Source organism: Pleuronectes platessa, chromosome 10 (assembly GCF_947347685.1).
Source record: "Pleuronectes platessa chromosome 10, fPlePla1.1, whole genome shotgun sequence".
Taxonomy (NCBI): Eukaryota; Metazoa; Chordata; class Actinopteri; order Pleuronectiformes; family Pleuronectidae; genus Pleuronectes; species Pleuronectes platessa.
The window spans coordinates 25,797,892-25,813,343 of NC_070635.1; the positions used below are offsets into that span (position 1 = coordinate 25,797,892).

The following is a 15,452-nucleotide window of genomic DNA, read 5'->3' on the forward strand; positions in this document are numbered from 1 at the left end:
TCCTCTGCTATCCCTGTGTTTGATTTGATGCTTTATATTGTTTTTAATTACTAAATTATAATTCTAATGCTAGACGTCTGCTGGTAAAGGCTGTAAATCTATGTTGAGATTTATTTAATGGCCAATCAAGCCCAACACAAGCACAGGTGAACAGGACACCTCAGGAGCTCTTTGTCTCTGTCCAGAAGAAGGGACACCTGACTGCATCTGCTGACATGAGCCATGTTCCCTCTGACTCCGGCCCCAGTCAAACCCAACTGTCCCAAAAGTGACGTACAGCCTCTGGTGTATACAGGACTGATGCAGAACAGGGATCTTTCTCAGCTTGTGGGATTGTAGATTTGTCCCATTTAGATGCACCTTTCATGTTTCAGTGTGGAGACCAAACTATTGTAACAAAAAGTATTTTATCACAGTACACAAGGAGCAACACTTTTAGGAAGGAAGGAAACTACCTTTACAGAAAAAAGAAATGTGTTTGAATAGAAAGTGCTGTAGTCCTTTTGCTAAGCAAAATCATGATGCAAACACTAGAGAAGTGTGATTGCTGTATATAAACCAATGCAGAGCTTGCTGTTTTATGACATCCCATCATAAGTGCTTCAGATTTAAAATATGAAATCCTTGTATTACAAATTTGTCACCATCATTAGCAATGGATATATCAAACACACAGCAGGAAAGTTTATGTGTAGCAGAATTATGAAACTCGAATGCCAAGCTCCACATGGTAATTCTGTTTGGCAGGAATATTTCCACAGTGCTGAATATTCAGTGTTAATCATTCAGTGTGAGCTAATGCACAGTATGATACAATCCTCCAGCATAAAGGGCAGACTGTGGGTAAATGCATACATGGATAATACGGTATTATTGCATGGCATGTCCACACTGGAACAAGGCATGAGGTAAGCACAGTAAGACAGTTTAAAGTAAGGCAGAGGCGTATGTAGAAAATCCTCGTGGTTTGAGATGGTAACGTCACCTTTTTCAGCAGGCAGGCAAACATAGAAAGTACTGTCAAATAATACACTTATTTTGAATTTTGCTTCCAACTTAAGCCGTAGACCTGACATCGGGTTTGGTCTATCTGAGTCCAGATGCTCGTCAGTACACCAGGTACTTGAATTCAGAGTAGATGAGAGGAAACATGACCATACAGGCTCGATACAGGATGGCCCCACTCTTGAATAAAGCTCGAGGTTTGGTGCTCCACGACTCCGACTTGAAGTTCACGTAGATTGCATACATCGCCACAGCAAAGAAGTGTCCAATAAGCATCATAGGTTTTGGTGTCAGACTGGTGGGGAGAAAAAATCATGATGTTATTCATTCAATGTCAAAATACTGAGTCACTTGTAGTTTAACCTCTTGACATTTTTGGAAACATACTTATTTGCCTTCTTGCCTATTGAGATTAGAAGATATTCTCATGTTCATGGTTCAATAAATCTTTAGAAATATATTTATTATGACTAAGAAAACTGATATACATATCAGTTTGATATGTAAAGAGACAGTATTGTCCTATTTGTGTTTTCTCCTGTCTTTGTCTCAGCTTCAGAACTGTAAGGCATTCCAATTAAATTAATTCTGTGTATAAAGGGAACCCTTTTTATATCCTGTCACCTATTCCCTTATAGTTTTGTCCCAAATTTCTTGTGGAACTTTAATATTTGGACCAAAATAAACACAATGAATGAATTAACTTTACTACAAATATCCAACAGGCTTATCTTAGCTTGGCCCAATAACAATAGGAGACATTCTCTGCCGAATTGATATGAGAGTGGTATTGATCACATTTCCAATAAAGGTAAAGCCTACTGCCTATTAGAAAAGTCTTAATGGAAGACTGCTCTTTGAATTCTGTTGTTGTGGAGGACGTCTTGTATAACGTACACTGAGAGAAGTCCAATAGGTCCAGCAATGCACTCTCCACCCAGCTTGAAGTACTGGAAGCAGGCTTTTCTCAGCTCACATAAAGAATCTATAGTGAACACAAAATAAACAACATGAACATGATGAGACTCGTTAAGACCATTATCAGGTGTTGAAATGATTTCAGTTTCTTTTTGTTTTATTATATTTATTCGATGCGGTATAATAATAATAGTCGTGGGCAGACACTCACTGTCAGTGGCTGAAAACAGCTCATACAGGGCCTGGGCCAACACATTCACCACAAAAGAATGTGATGACTTGCGTTCCCAGTGGAATCTTTTCTTTGCCTATTGAGAAGGAGAAAAAGAGGAAAAGAGCAGAGTTTAATATTGCACATTGGTCTGCAGTCTCACCTACAGCTGAGGGAATAATGGGAAAAGGCATTGGTGATGTCATAGTGTCTAAATATAGCCTCTACTTGCTGTCATAAACAAGTTAGTGGTAGAAGCCTGGATGGCCCTCATGAGTGTTTGAATTATATCATATGATATGTCAATAACAATATGTTTTAAATAATCCTGACAAGAAAAGGCTGGGGGGGGGGTGATTTATTGTTCATGTGTTCACCTGCAGCATGGCCTTGTCGTCGTACAGGTCGGGGATGTTGTTGAGCAGGTCCCTCCAGATGCGAACATCGTTGAGAGCGACGCTCATCCCTCCTCCCGTCAGAGGATGCCTCATGTTGTATGCGTCACCAAGGAGAAGGACACCTGCAAAGGACACATGGCTGTTTGTCTGGCATCCAAATACACAGTTTCATATTTACCTTACAAATGTGAGGTTTGTAATGGGATAATACATTCTCAGTTAACTTCTTTTAAATGTTGAATCAGGTTTGAAAAAGGTTAAATGGTCTGTATTTATATATCTACTCAAGGTGCTTTACAGTACAGTTTGACATTCACCCATTCATACAGTGCATGTAGGGGCAGCACTTTTTATCTATTAGGGTAATTTGGGGTTCAGTATGTTGCCCAAGGACACCTCAGCATGCAGATGGGGCACACTGGGATTGAGCCGCCAACATTCTGCTTAAATGGCCAACCGCTCTACCCCCTCAGCCTACTGAGGTACTTTTAAATGTTTAAACACCTTAAAAAAAATATGAATTTACAGCAATAATTAAGCTTTACTTAAAACACAGACTAACAGCAAATTAGTGGACAACTGAGCAATTCATTTTGCTGAGCAATTAATTTAGCTATTCATTATCGCACAATAATGTCCATTATGATGCAACACATTTAAAGAAAAGCACTACACTCTAAACCTGCTAAAGTCAGTACAATAGATTCCCTCTGGCCATCTCTAACAGCACCTCAGTCAATAACACTTCAGTACCTGGTTTATTGACAGGGGAGGGCGGGAGGAAGCTGGCAGGCATGGATCTGAGTCGATCATTCTGCAGCGCCACCATGAAAGGCTCCTGTAAATGCTCTGAAGGAAGGAGAGAAAGAGAGGAGCACAGGTGGTCCATCACTCTGTGGTTGAGAACCCAGAGGTGCATGCTGGGCACATGAACAAGAAAAGGCACTTTTTTTCTTTTGTTGCCTGACTGTACATTTATCAATGTATCAGTGTGACTGACTCCACTGACGGCGTTTCGGCTGGACCCCTGTCAAGGTTAGCAGAGCTGCGGATTTGATATTAGGCTTTGATATTTCAGCTGAATAGCGGAGCGCGCCGTGAATGTCAAAGCCTTCAACATCAGCTTCCTCAGTAGCACCGGCAGCAGTCTGACTTTGTTCCAGGAGAGCATTATCTCTGGTATCAATGCGTCATGAAAAGTTGTAAAAAGCTAAATCTTCCCAATCATGATCTTCAAATGCCCTCAATACACCTTGAGATCAGTTATCACTCTACAGGAGGTCATTAGAGATAAATATATAAGAATACAAGCTCAGAGACATTTTCAAAATGAAGCTGTATCTGATCCTTCCTGTACCTGGCAGCTGTGGGTGTATCTTCTCAGCCATGTACTCTGAGAGGTTGCGTGGCATCTCCCCCCTGACGTCAACCAGCACTCTGGTCTGTGATGAGGAGATCTGGTAGATGAGCACCGGGCTCGGGTTGGCCAGCACCAGCTCAGCGTGGTTGGCTTTAAACTGGGGACAGTCCTGGGAAGAAGCAGAATGATAACTCAGAGACGGACAGTGATGAGATTTGACAAATAACATTTACTATGTTATTGTACATAAGCACCTTTTATTTCTTTTTCCTTTTTTATCTGTACTTTCATGAAGTAGATTCATTTTCGGGTGCTCTTCATTTTTATTAATTATTATTTTAATTTACTTTTTCTCAAGAAGTAATATTAATGTGGTACTTGTACTTTTACTTTTGTACATTTTTGTCTTTTTATTTGTACTTCCTCCTCCACTTATTTTGGATTTAAATCTGTTGTCCTGACTCCAGTTTGTTTAACCTTGATGATTTATTGATAGTAGACACATTGTTTTAATCAATATTTGGAGCCTCTGTATTTCCCTCTTCACACATTTCTTCCCAAAATTAAAGACTATAATATATTATAAATATTATAATAATAAAATAAAATATGAATATACGGTTAGAATAAATAAACTGTTTCATTCTTAATCAATCTGCCCAAATTTCCTCATATACTCAGGTTTCTCTTTTCTTGAAAAACGACTGATATAAAATAGTTACATTCATGAGGCATCCGACAAAGTGAGAGGAGGTTTTAGCTTTCCCAGAAACCAGGCTCTTCCTGAACTTGGAGAAGCAGCCGTCAGCCACCACAGTCAGCGCTGCACGGATTTCCTGCAGACACAAGTTTGCACAATGTCACACACATTGTGCATTAAACACGGGGGGGGGGGGGGGGGGGGGGGGGGTTAGCGCTTACCTTGAGGTCTCCAGTTCCTTTATCCTTGTACTGGACTCCTATTATGCTGCCGTATTCTTCCTGCAAGCTGCTCACAGTGCCTTCTATGAATGTGACACTGGGGGGCACAATAGGACAATTGGAGACTTCAGCATAAAGCATCTTTGCAACTTATGGTAGAAATGCGTCATTCTGATGGGCAAGTAAATATCATGCAGGTGAAAGCTCCAGATGGGTTTGAGTATTTAGTCAAACTAACCATATCATCTGGTTTTATTGGGCTAAACAGCTGAGGAACATTTAAGGACTAGGCTGGCATAATACCCAATTTCCCTGTAGCCCCCAGTGCTGTCAGAAACAGGGTTGCCATTAGCCCGTTAGCACACAAACCTCTTTTTTCCATAACTCCACTCACTTTGGCTCGGCCAAGGCGACTCTCCTCAGGCCCATGATGAATCGACCGTGATGGAAAGCACGTCCACACTGGATGCTCTCCTCCTCCTGAGGGTAAGGGATCTCCACCTCTGTGCTGCTGGCCATGTCATGGATCACATAGCCGTTCACCAGATGGGCATCCAGACCCTCCACTGAACCTGAGGCCAAACACATGCAACAGGTTTCTGTTTCAGAGCCTCCTTCATTATTCATTCAGTCTGTGCCGTGCACACACAGAGTGTGTGGTTTAATGCCAACACATGCAAAAGAACAAGCTACTGCTGTGGCTGGAGGGGTTAAAGTGCTGTAGCCTGAATCTTTGTTTATATTGCAAAGTTTAAAAGTCAGTTTTTTTATCATTATTAGAGTTTAAGTTGGAAAATTCACTTAATTCCCACACCACAGAAATATTCCCTATTAGCTTGCTGCAACTGTTCATTGACATATTACGAAGTAGAGATGACCCTGTTGGGTCGCAGTGGCTCAGGGTTGAGAGTCCTGTTCCAACACTGTGTCGGTGCTGCTGTGCAGAGTTCACTGGAGAAGTCCTGGAAGAACAGAGTCGTCCAAAGTCCGTTGCAACAGAGTTTATAAGGTTCTATCAGAAAGCTCCCAAAATCCACCTGAGCCTGTCCGGACAGACTGAAGGAAAGGAAAGGAGTCTCCATCCATCTTTGTCCAAAGTTGTATTTAATTGGTTCTTTATAATGGTGTAACATCACATTTAAAATCTGATTGGTTCTTTTTATAATGTTATAATTGTGGAGACAGGTTTCTTTTTTCTAAAACTGCCAACTCAAGATTTGCCTACAACAGCTCTTTTCCTCTGGCCAATTACTTCCTTCCACCACCTGTGGTGCGTCCTGTTTCCATTTATGGTATCTGATACCAAAAAGGGTTTAAACCTTTATGAGTAGATACTGCTGTAAATATAAAGTGGATTATTGTAATAAAATATGTAAGGGATGTGAGTAAGTGATGTTGTTTAATTATCACAACAAGCCTGCAATGGGATCACACCATCCGCAACACCCATCAACACCCACCCATGAGTGCTCAGTGGCCATGAACACACGCATTCCCGATGTACACTATTGTTAAACATATCAACTAAATGCCCCACTTTAACCCTGAAACCTCCAATCAAGTCGCCCCTTAAAGAGCATCCCTAAGAATTACTCTGCATTCGCAAATGAGATATGAAAACAAGCCTCACAATGTCCTTTAGCCCACATAACTATAGAAAGACAAGCACAAGCACACACACACACACACACACGCACATGCACGGGCACACACGCACGCACACAGATATCTTTAGAAACTTTGGCCTCTCAAACTTGAATATAAAATAGAAAAATAGTCTGAACCATGTTCAGACAGAAGTACTATCTCTCTATAACAGGAATATTAACAATAACAATGTACATAAATGTTATTTAACCTAAATAAAAAACCATCTGAGCTACTTTGTCAGGACTATTGTGTGTCAGATGTTATTTGTGGCAAAGAACAAAACAAGTGTCACCACATTCTTCTTGAAATATCGCTGTCTGATTGGTGCAAAGAGATGTGTGATGTCACCTTTACAAGCTCAGAACTGTCACTTCAAACCAGTGACAATCAAAGCACAGACAAAACAAAAAAATTACAAAAATCTCTCGAGTGCAACAACCACAGACATATGTTCGTGTAGGACCACAGTTGCCAGGGCCTATAACCACTGGCACATGCAAAAAGAGCTGAGCACAGGTCACTTCTATCACTGACCTTCCAGGCCCAGGTCTTTAAGAGCCTTGTATCCTCCAGGTTGCAGCAGCTCCCCAACTATCCTGTCAGGCTCCTTCAGGTCCCTCTCCACCACCGTCACCTTCCTCCCGTCCCGGGCCAGGACGGCCGCCATCGCTGAGCCCAGGACCCCGGCCCCAACGATCAGCACATCTGGCTCTGGGGCCACTGAGGAGCCACTGGCTGAGGCAGCGCTCTCTGTGGAAGAGACCTCTACATCTGCTCGTTTCCTTGTTCTCCGGCCCTGGAAGCAGAGGAGGGGGGAGAGCCTCAGCACAGTGCAAAGTACAAACTGTCTGCCTTTGTTTAAACACGTCTTCAAATAGTAATAATTATAATAATAATAATAAATTATGCTATCTTAATTTGTATAGCATTTATTACAAAATGCATCACAAATAAAATATATTAACAGATAACAAAAACTAATAAAAACACAGTGATTGAATAATCAATATAAAATAAGGATAAAAACAAACACAGAATTTCAAGCATGAGCACTTTACAATAATAAAAACTAGAACTGGGTCATGGCTTGTGGGAAAAGGAGGTTTGAAGCTTTGATGTAAAAGTAGGCCAAATGTGAAATAAAATATGCCCCTCTGATTTCAGCTGCACTCCTTGAACATACAAACACACATAAATATTAGATAATAATAAATTGTTAAAATGGTAAATGGTCTGTATTTATATCGCGCTTTTCTAGTCTCGATGACCACTCAAAGCACTTTACAGTACAGTTCGCCATTCATACACACATTCATACAGTGCATCTTTCAGCAGCACTTATTTTAAGGTTACCATAGAGGAAATATGTTCTATAAAATCACAACAGCTGAATGGAAATAATAAAAGACTTTAAACTAAAAGGAAACGTCTTACCTTTCTGCAGCTGTCCTCGGTCTTGCCGCTGCTCTGTGCAAGAGTCTGGGGGATGAAGTGGTTGACGACAGGCACAAAGGAGAGGAGGCTCAGAGGTGAACACACGACCTGAGAGAGTCGGAGCTTGTGGAAGTAGGTGATGTATGAGAGCAGCAGACCCACTGTGACCAGCAGGGCTGCGGCCACCAACACCTCTTTGTTGGCCACACTCAAAACGGTGTCCGACTTTTTGTACAGGTACGTGAGGCTCGCTATTCCCAGGAAAGTCCACATCTTGTAGGATTTAAAACAATCTAAACTAAGACAGTGCACAGCTGAGACACAGGGTTTCCAGGCTGATTTAAAAAAAGGGTTCGGGCTAATTAAATCATCAATAAGTATTCTTCATTAGTTTCTCAGGTTCTGCACAACAGAAGCCCGCCCTAAACAAAGAGTCACCTTTGGAAACTCATGATAACTTGATCTCAGTCAGAGGGATGATGCTAGTGCTGCTGCTGAAGCCTCTATGTTAATGAGAAACACGGACGAATCCGGATTCGCTGGTTCCAAGTCCCGCCTCCTTCACAGCTCAACCCGCAAATCAGGAGCAACGCGGTGGTGAGCAGAGCTCACGCTATCCTCCGATTGGCCAGCCGCGCCGGCGAAGGGCCAACCCCTCGGCCGCTGATTGGACAGCGGGCGTGCAGGATGGTAGTATGATGTGATGTCAGTGGAAAGGTGCGAGTTTCATTTATTTAACAGCAGAGAGGGGTCCTGAAGGAAAGATGGCTCATGTCTGACAGGATGATCACTCTGGAGCATAAAAACGCGCATGCCATAAATCCTATAGCTGCTCTCGTGTGCCATCTGAAGCAGAGATGACAAGCTGTTACCATAGTTCCAAAAGTTGTGCATACTGAAATAATCTCACTAATTCTATAAAACACTCACAGTAATACACTTTTAGCATTATATTGTTGTGCTGCCATATAGATGTTCTGTATTTGTAGCAAAACGTGTTACATCAGGTTTATGTAACTCGTGGTATCCAGAAAAAGGCTCAGGGTGAAACCTCTCTCCAGTGTTCATTGCTCTGAATAAATACAGGAACTAACTATACCTTAATTTAAACATTTTTTTTAGCCAAACAGACAAGACTGGTATCCTGGAGATGGAGAGAATAATCTACAGAATTAAAAAAGACACCAAACACAGAGAGGATGGAGTAAATAGGTTATTTTAATACATTCCCAAACAACATTTCAATTACATGTGGCAAAGTTTTTCTTTCTTTTCTCACTTTCTTTTTATATCAGCTTTAGTCAAAGCAAAAATGTGTCTTAATATTGGTTAATATGATGCAATGAAAATAAGATACATTTTCTTATAATGTGTTCCAGTATCAAGGATGTAAACCTATAACGTTTCAGGCTGTTGATGTATTTCAACTGTGAGATGTTTCAACATTAGTCAATAGTTCATATGACTACAGCCTTGTTACATCATGGGGCAGGTGACATTTGATATTGTAGTGATATAGTTTGAATGACATATCAAAAATGTTATATTGAATTGGTCCATTAGTCAGACTGTCTGACTCATTACCGTATCAGATTCAACTACAGACAATTCAGTAGAATAACCATTAATCCCAGTGGGATGAATAACATGCTCTACATTTTAAACTTTGTGTTTGATCTGCTCTACAGTGTTTCATCACCAAGAACCAAGCTTATATTTCAGGTCAAAGGTCACACAGGAGGGTCGATTTTTTTTAAATGTAGTGATTAAAGATGGATTCATATTTTTCTTGCTTGCCTGATGTGACTCTGGGTTCACCATTCTGCTTGATGAAGGCCTGAAATAATAAATGACAGAACATTTTGTATTGTGTCATGCTATTTTCTCTTCCATATTTATTAATCTACACCTCCACTGATTAAAATGGAAGAGTTAAAAAGAGAAGTGGAGACAGGTGTTTAAGTTGCATAAGATAAAATTATTTTTATTTGACAAATTTATACAAAAAAACAAGGCTGTAATATTATAAATATTTAGTATCATCCCTGAGGACCTCAGGTGGAGTCTTACCTCCATCTCCTCTAAGGTGGCAGAACCATCCTCCACTTTCTGACCAAGGCCCTGACTGAAGCTCGAGTATCGCTCCTGTTAAAGTTACACATAATGAGAAAACTTTTGACAAGAACTCAAATCGAGGGTGGTTTTACAGTGAATTTAAAGTTGTTGCTGCTGCACACGTACCTTCACCATACCAGTGATAATTCCATCCTCAATGATGCGAACAGCGTTCCTGAGGCCTCTTGCAAAGGTGTCCATGGCTCCGATGTGAGCTATGAACAGGTCTTCCAGGTCTGTGGACTCTCTGCGCACCTTAGCATCAAAGTTGAGGCCTCCTGGCTGCAGACCACCTTGTTCAATGATGGTCTGAAACAGATTAGACCCCAGAGGGAAACTGATCTCTGTTCAATCGCTGCTCTCACCTAAACCTATCATTTACGGATGACACAGTACCGCTAGAACAAAAAACTTTAAATGAAGAAGTGAAGCCCAAGTGCCTTGATCACCACCTGGTGGCTTGCTGAAGTATAGGTCGTAAATCCAACCTTTTCTATGTTAGTGGATGGGATGGTAGCAATATCAACAAGGCAAAGTACAGCACAATTTTTTTTTTCTAAATGATTGTTTCAGTCATTTAAGGTCGTTCTTATCACATTTATTTATGTTCAAGTTCTTTAGTTTTCCAGTAAGTTTGGTTTGAATTAGTTTGGATTGTTGCTATAAGAACTAGGGATGCACCGATCAATCAGCCAGTGACCGGTGGCCAAACATTCTGTTGCTAAGAACGAAGAAGGGTTACGGGATCCTGTTAGACCCCCTTTAACATTGTTTACTTATTTATTTACAAAACATGTTAATCATGTTAAAGCTAAAGCTAATTTCAACAGTGTTAAGACACTGCCACCCTCAGGGACACCATCAGCAGAAAACGTCTGTGACAAACTAACACTCACCTTCATGACCAAGGTGGTGTTTCTGATGTCCATGGGGAACTGATCTGTGTCCCACCCCAGGTCTGGAGACCCAGTGTTTGCGTCAACCGAACCCAGCATGCCAAACCTGTGCAAAGCAAGCAAAGCCAGGATGATACAGAACATTTGGCATATGTCAGAGGAAAGCTGTCATAGAATTAAGATGCTGAGAGTGTGTTCTCTCAGACGTCAAGTCATATTTCTGTGAGCTGTGAAGGTGTCTCACGCAGAAGCCATGACAACGTCATGTTCGTAGGAGTGTCCTGCAAGGGTGGTGTGGTTGGGCTCAATATTCAACTTGAAGTGACTCTCCAGACCATAGTGCTTCAGGAATCCTATAACACTCATGGCATCTGATAAAGGAAACAGTAACATGTGAAATCAGTAAAGTTTGTTATGTTTAAAAACATTTGTTCTGTTTTTATTTAGTTTTTGGGGGGGGAGGAGAGCACGCTTACCATAATCATACTGGTGTTTGCAGGGCTCCTTTGGCTTTGGTTCAATTAGAAACTGACACTTTAACCCAATGTGCTCTTTGTACCCTGGTGACAGAATACCCAGACATGAAGCTGTGACACACACACAGATAACCCACAGACCACAACCCAGACCTGGAATCAGCTGTACACTCGTGGCAACACTTACTAACAGCCATTTTGAAGAAGTTGGCCATGTGCTTCAGCTCAGCAGCAACCACAGTATTATGGATGGAATGAAAACCTTCTCTTCCTCCCCAGAACACTGAGAAGACAAATGATGGATTAGGAATTTTCTGAGAATCAGGTCAATATTTTTACATTTAGACAATTTGTGGTTGCATGCCTCCGCCAACCAGTGCAGTTTCCGTCTACATGATTTTGCATTACATTATTTTTATTTTATTTAAGGTCTCCCTGACAACCCCACTGAAATCTAATTATTGCATCTCTGAGTGACAACTGAATAGCTGAATAAATTCCCTTAAGATAGTCTTGAGATAGTGTATCCCATTCAAGAAGGCACAAACATGTTTTGTGAGGCCACAGTGACTTTGCCCTTTGACCCCAAAACTGTAATCAGTTAATCAGTGAGTCAAAGTGAACACATTTGCCAAATGTGAAAGAATTCCCCTGAATGTTCCTGAAATGTCACGTTCTTCAGACTAAACACGTTTTGAAAGATCACAGTGAGCCGGACCTTTGACACCAAATTTTAGTCAGGTCATCCATAAGATCAAGTGAATGTTTTCACCAGATGAAATTATATACATCGCATTCACAAAAACGTGGGGTCACGCGTTCTGGAGATATGGCATTCACAAGAATGGGACGGATGGACGACCTGAAAACATAAAGCCTCTGGCCTCTTGGCCGGTGCAGAGTCATAACACTTCACAATCTAGTCCCACGTACCAAAATTCTCTGCACCAAGCTTCTTGGCAATATCCAGTCCCTTCTTCACCTGAGCACCAGCGTAGGCCAGAACATGACAGTCAGGGTTGGTGGCTGCACCATTCATATACCTGCCGCATGAAGATCACATAGGAAACATCTGTATTATGATGGTTTTCAATAAGTAATATCATCCCCTGCTAAAACATAGCTTAATGAGGACCGCTTTTAGTGCTATAGATCTGACCTTAGGTGGGCAAAGAGGTTGCAAGTGACCCAGAGCACCTTGACTCCAGTCTGGTTCTGCAGCTGCAGGGCCATGTCTGTGATTTCATCCAGATTCCTGTTGGACTCCTGCAGAGAGGAGCCCTCAGGGGCCATGTCTCTGTAGGATTTTGATCAAAACAAAAAATGCCTTTTAATGCTATTTAATGCAGCTCCACTAGCACAATGCACAGGAGAGGCAGAACAAGTTGCATTTAAATAAAATCACGGTATTTTACGATAAAGAGGATTTTATTCCAGCATTACACAAATAAGACTTAACCCAACTTATTCTTAATTAAGTCAACTACATGAAGATTGGGTCTGCAGGCCCATATAATTATTTTCAAAGCTATCTTCCCAGAAGGTTTTTCCAGTACGAGTAAAAACATGGTAACGCAGTAGGACAGAGAAATGCATGATCTGTGGGTGATTACCTGTCATGAAATGTGTAATATTTAACCTGTGAAGACAAGCAGAGATACACAGTAAGTCATGTTCCTTTGAATGAAGCTTGTAAAGATAACTTTGATTATTAAATTCCCTCACACCAAGCTTGGTGAAGAACTCAAAAGCAGCAATGAGTCGCCTCTTGGCTGCTTCCATTGGAGTCCCTTCACTCCAGGGCCAGTGGAGTGTTTGAAACCCAAAAGGATCCGCACCTGAGAAAGAAGTGAATCGTGGTTTTAAAGATAAATATCTGTTGACCTCAGTTTAAACAAATTAAAATATGATTACAAGTTTAAGCAGACAGAGACAGCCTTTATTTAACATTAACTCCATCTCTTTGAGTTGATCTTTTTCATGAAGTACCTAAATGCATATTTCCCCCATTTAGAGAACCTCAATGACTGTCCCAGATTACCCAAAGCATCCTGTCCCACATTATCAACCATGATTGATAAAGTGGGATGTGGAAAGGGTGCTTTCTTCCCCTTTTTCACTAGGCCCCATCTCCCTACATTAACAGTTTGTGGTCATCATATTATTATCTGCACTTTGATTATCAAACAGATTATTTAGTAAATCTTCTTTGTGTTGTGTGTTGTATTGTTTTACAGCTAGTATGTGTTGACATTCGATGTTTTGATGTTTGCGATGTTGCTCTGTTTTGTTGCTCTGCCTGGGATGTGGGGTCAGGTTATCAGGGAGAGGGAGAACAGGTTCTCTGAGAAAGGAGGCACGGGACAAACCCAAGTTTGTCCCGTGTTAGATTACATTTCACTCAAGCTATTGCATTTATCTCATCTATTTATGCATAGATATAGAATTGTGAGGTCCCAGAATCTTGACTTAATCTTTTGCTCATTATTTTGATAGTGGTTTCTTCACTTATCTTTCCACTTAGCTCACCTATACTTACCAGAGCAGGTGGTAGGTTCCAGTCAGAACTGAAGGGGGGGGGGAGTTGGTAGCTGTAAGGCTGCAGATTTGAGTATGATTTAGTTTGCTGGATTTGGGCTTCATGTTGCCTTTTTGTTAATTAAACAGCACCTTTTTTCACCTACTCCTGCCTAAGGATCTGCTTCTTCAGTGTCACGTTTTCAGTGAACAACATCCTGTGCTACATGGGACAACCGAACTTTTTCCGAAATAAGAAAAAATAATATACATCTTAAACAACTCAGTACATATTTTTTTTGCTTTACTTCATCATAAACACAATTTGATAACAAATAGGAAGATAGTCTTAGTTATGATAGATTTATATCATTAAAAATAATTGGGGAGCTCCTGATTGACATTTGATTGCTCTGCCTCTTTCTGGGACATCACCGCCATGAAGACACGTGATTTCAGTCACATGATGTCCATGCTACCCTGCAGTAAAAGTACAATTGACTAAATTTAGTTGGAACAGGAAATAAAGAGACTGGAGCTTAGGCGTCCCACATTACCCAATGTCCCAGAGGAGCTAAATTCTCCCTACCAGTTCCACAGAAGGAGTGCCAGTAACAGACTGAGAACCTCAACCAGTCCTCCATGGTCCGTCCCATCAGCACCTGCACAGAGGAACACTGAGGAGTCTGCTCCCACAACACTTCTCTGCTTCAGAACACACACATGATCATTCAATACACACACACACACACACACACACACACACACATGATCACCACCTACCTCCTCTGCATTGTACTGTTTGAAACACAGGACTACTCCTGGCCCAGCACTGGGGAAATACGGGATCCTGGGGATGCCTGTGCAACATTTCATGAAACAGAGGGTTATGAATATTGTTTAAATATATATTCTCAGCTTCTGACGTGCAGTGAAAGATTTAGAAACTGTTAGTGAGAGTACACACACACACACACACACACACACACACACACACACACACACACACACACACACACACAGTCAACCATGTTGTTGGACAGCAGTTAGAAACATATTATACTATATATATATATATGTGTGTATTTGGTTCCTTCGCCACCTGCTGCAACAATACAAATAAAGTGAATTGTTAGTTTTGCTTAACGCGGCCTCCAGTGCTCCCACGCGGGACACTAACGTCACATGCACGCTAACGGACGCACAAAAACGTCCAAACAAAAAATGTGTATGCAGCCATTTCTAGCACTAAAGTAATGTGATTTACCCGCAAAGAATTCCTCCCCGGCTGACATTTTCTCCAGAGCAACTTTCTAGGTTCCTGTTTGGAGGCGAGCAGCAACTTTCAGTCCACGTCCCTCCTACTCAACAAAGTGTAATTCTTTCTTCACACACAAGGTGTCACTAAACCTCTTTAGAAGCCCACTGTGTTATTGTGTCTAACAGCAGCTCCGTTGAATCGTGTTTAGTTCTGAGGTTTAGGTCAAAACATTTCAAGTGGAAGTGTCGTTTTATATAATGACAAATGTACAAATCTTAATACGATAACAT

The 15,452-nt window shown here is 41.2% G+C and overlaps 2 protein-coding genes across 2 annotated transcripts; both read right to left on the bottom strand.

Moving 5' to 3' along the window:
• Nucleotides 1-388: 388 nt before the first annotated feature.
• Nucleotides 389-8,391, bottom strand: sqlea (squalene epoxidase a). Its single transcript, XM_053433184.1, has 11 exons — nucleotides 7,898-8,391; nucleotides 6,998-7,259; nucleotides 5,208-5,385; nucleotides 4,814-4,910; nucleotides 4,615-4,728; nucleotides 3,890-4,061; nucleotides 3,286-3,381; nucleotides 2,512-2,654; nucleotides 2,135-2,231; nucleotides 1,903-1,990; nucleotides 389-1,300 (listed from the first exon to the last, which is right to left on the bottom strand). Exons 1-11 carry the CDS (start codon nucleotides 8,168-8,170, stop codon nucleotides 1,108-1,110), a joined length of 1,713 nt encoding a protein of 570 aa, XP_053289159.1. The 5' UTR covers nucleotides 8,171-8,391; the 3' UTR covers nucleotides 389-1,107.
• A 706-nt stretch (nucleotides 8,392-9,097) lies between these two features.
• Nucleotides 9,098-15,281, bottom strand: LOC128449851 (uncharacterized). The gene is made up of 14 exons (XM_053433185.1): nucleotides 15,169-15,281; nucleotides 14,685-14,761; nucleotides 14,491-14,563; nucleotides 13,110-13,222; nucleotides 12,998-13,023; nucleotides 12,544-12,681; nucleotides 12,318-12,427; nucleotides 11,572-11,667; nucleotides 11,385-11,468; nucleotides 11,153-11,279; nucleotides 10,909-11,014; nucleotides 10,139-10,321; nucleotides 9,968-10,042; nucleotides 9,098-9,734 (listed from the first exon to the last, which is right to left on the bottom strand). The coding sequence occupies exons 1-14, from the start codon at nucleotides 15,194-15,196 to the stop codon at nucleotides 9,651-9,653; spliced, it is 1,320 nt and encodes a 439-aa protein (XP_053289160.1). The 5' UTR covers nucleotides 15,197-15,281; the 3' UTR covers nucleotides 9,098-9,650.
• Between the last annotated feature and the right edge of the window lie 171 nt (nucleotides 15,282-15,452).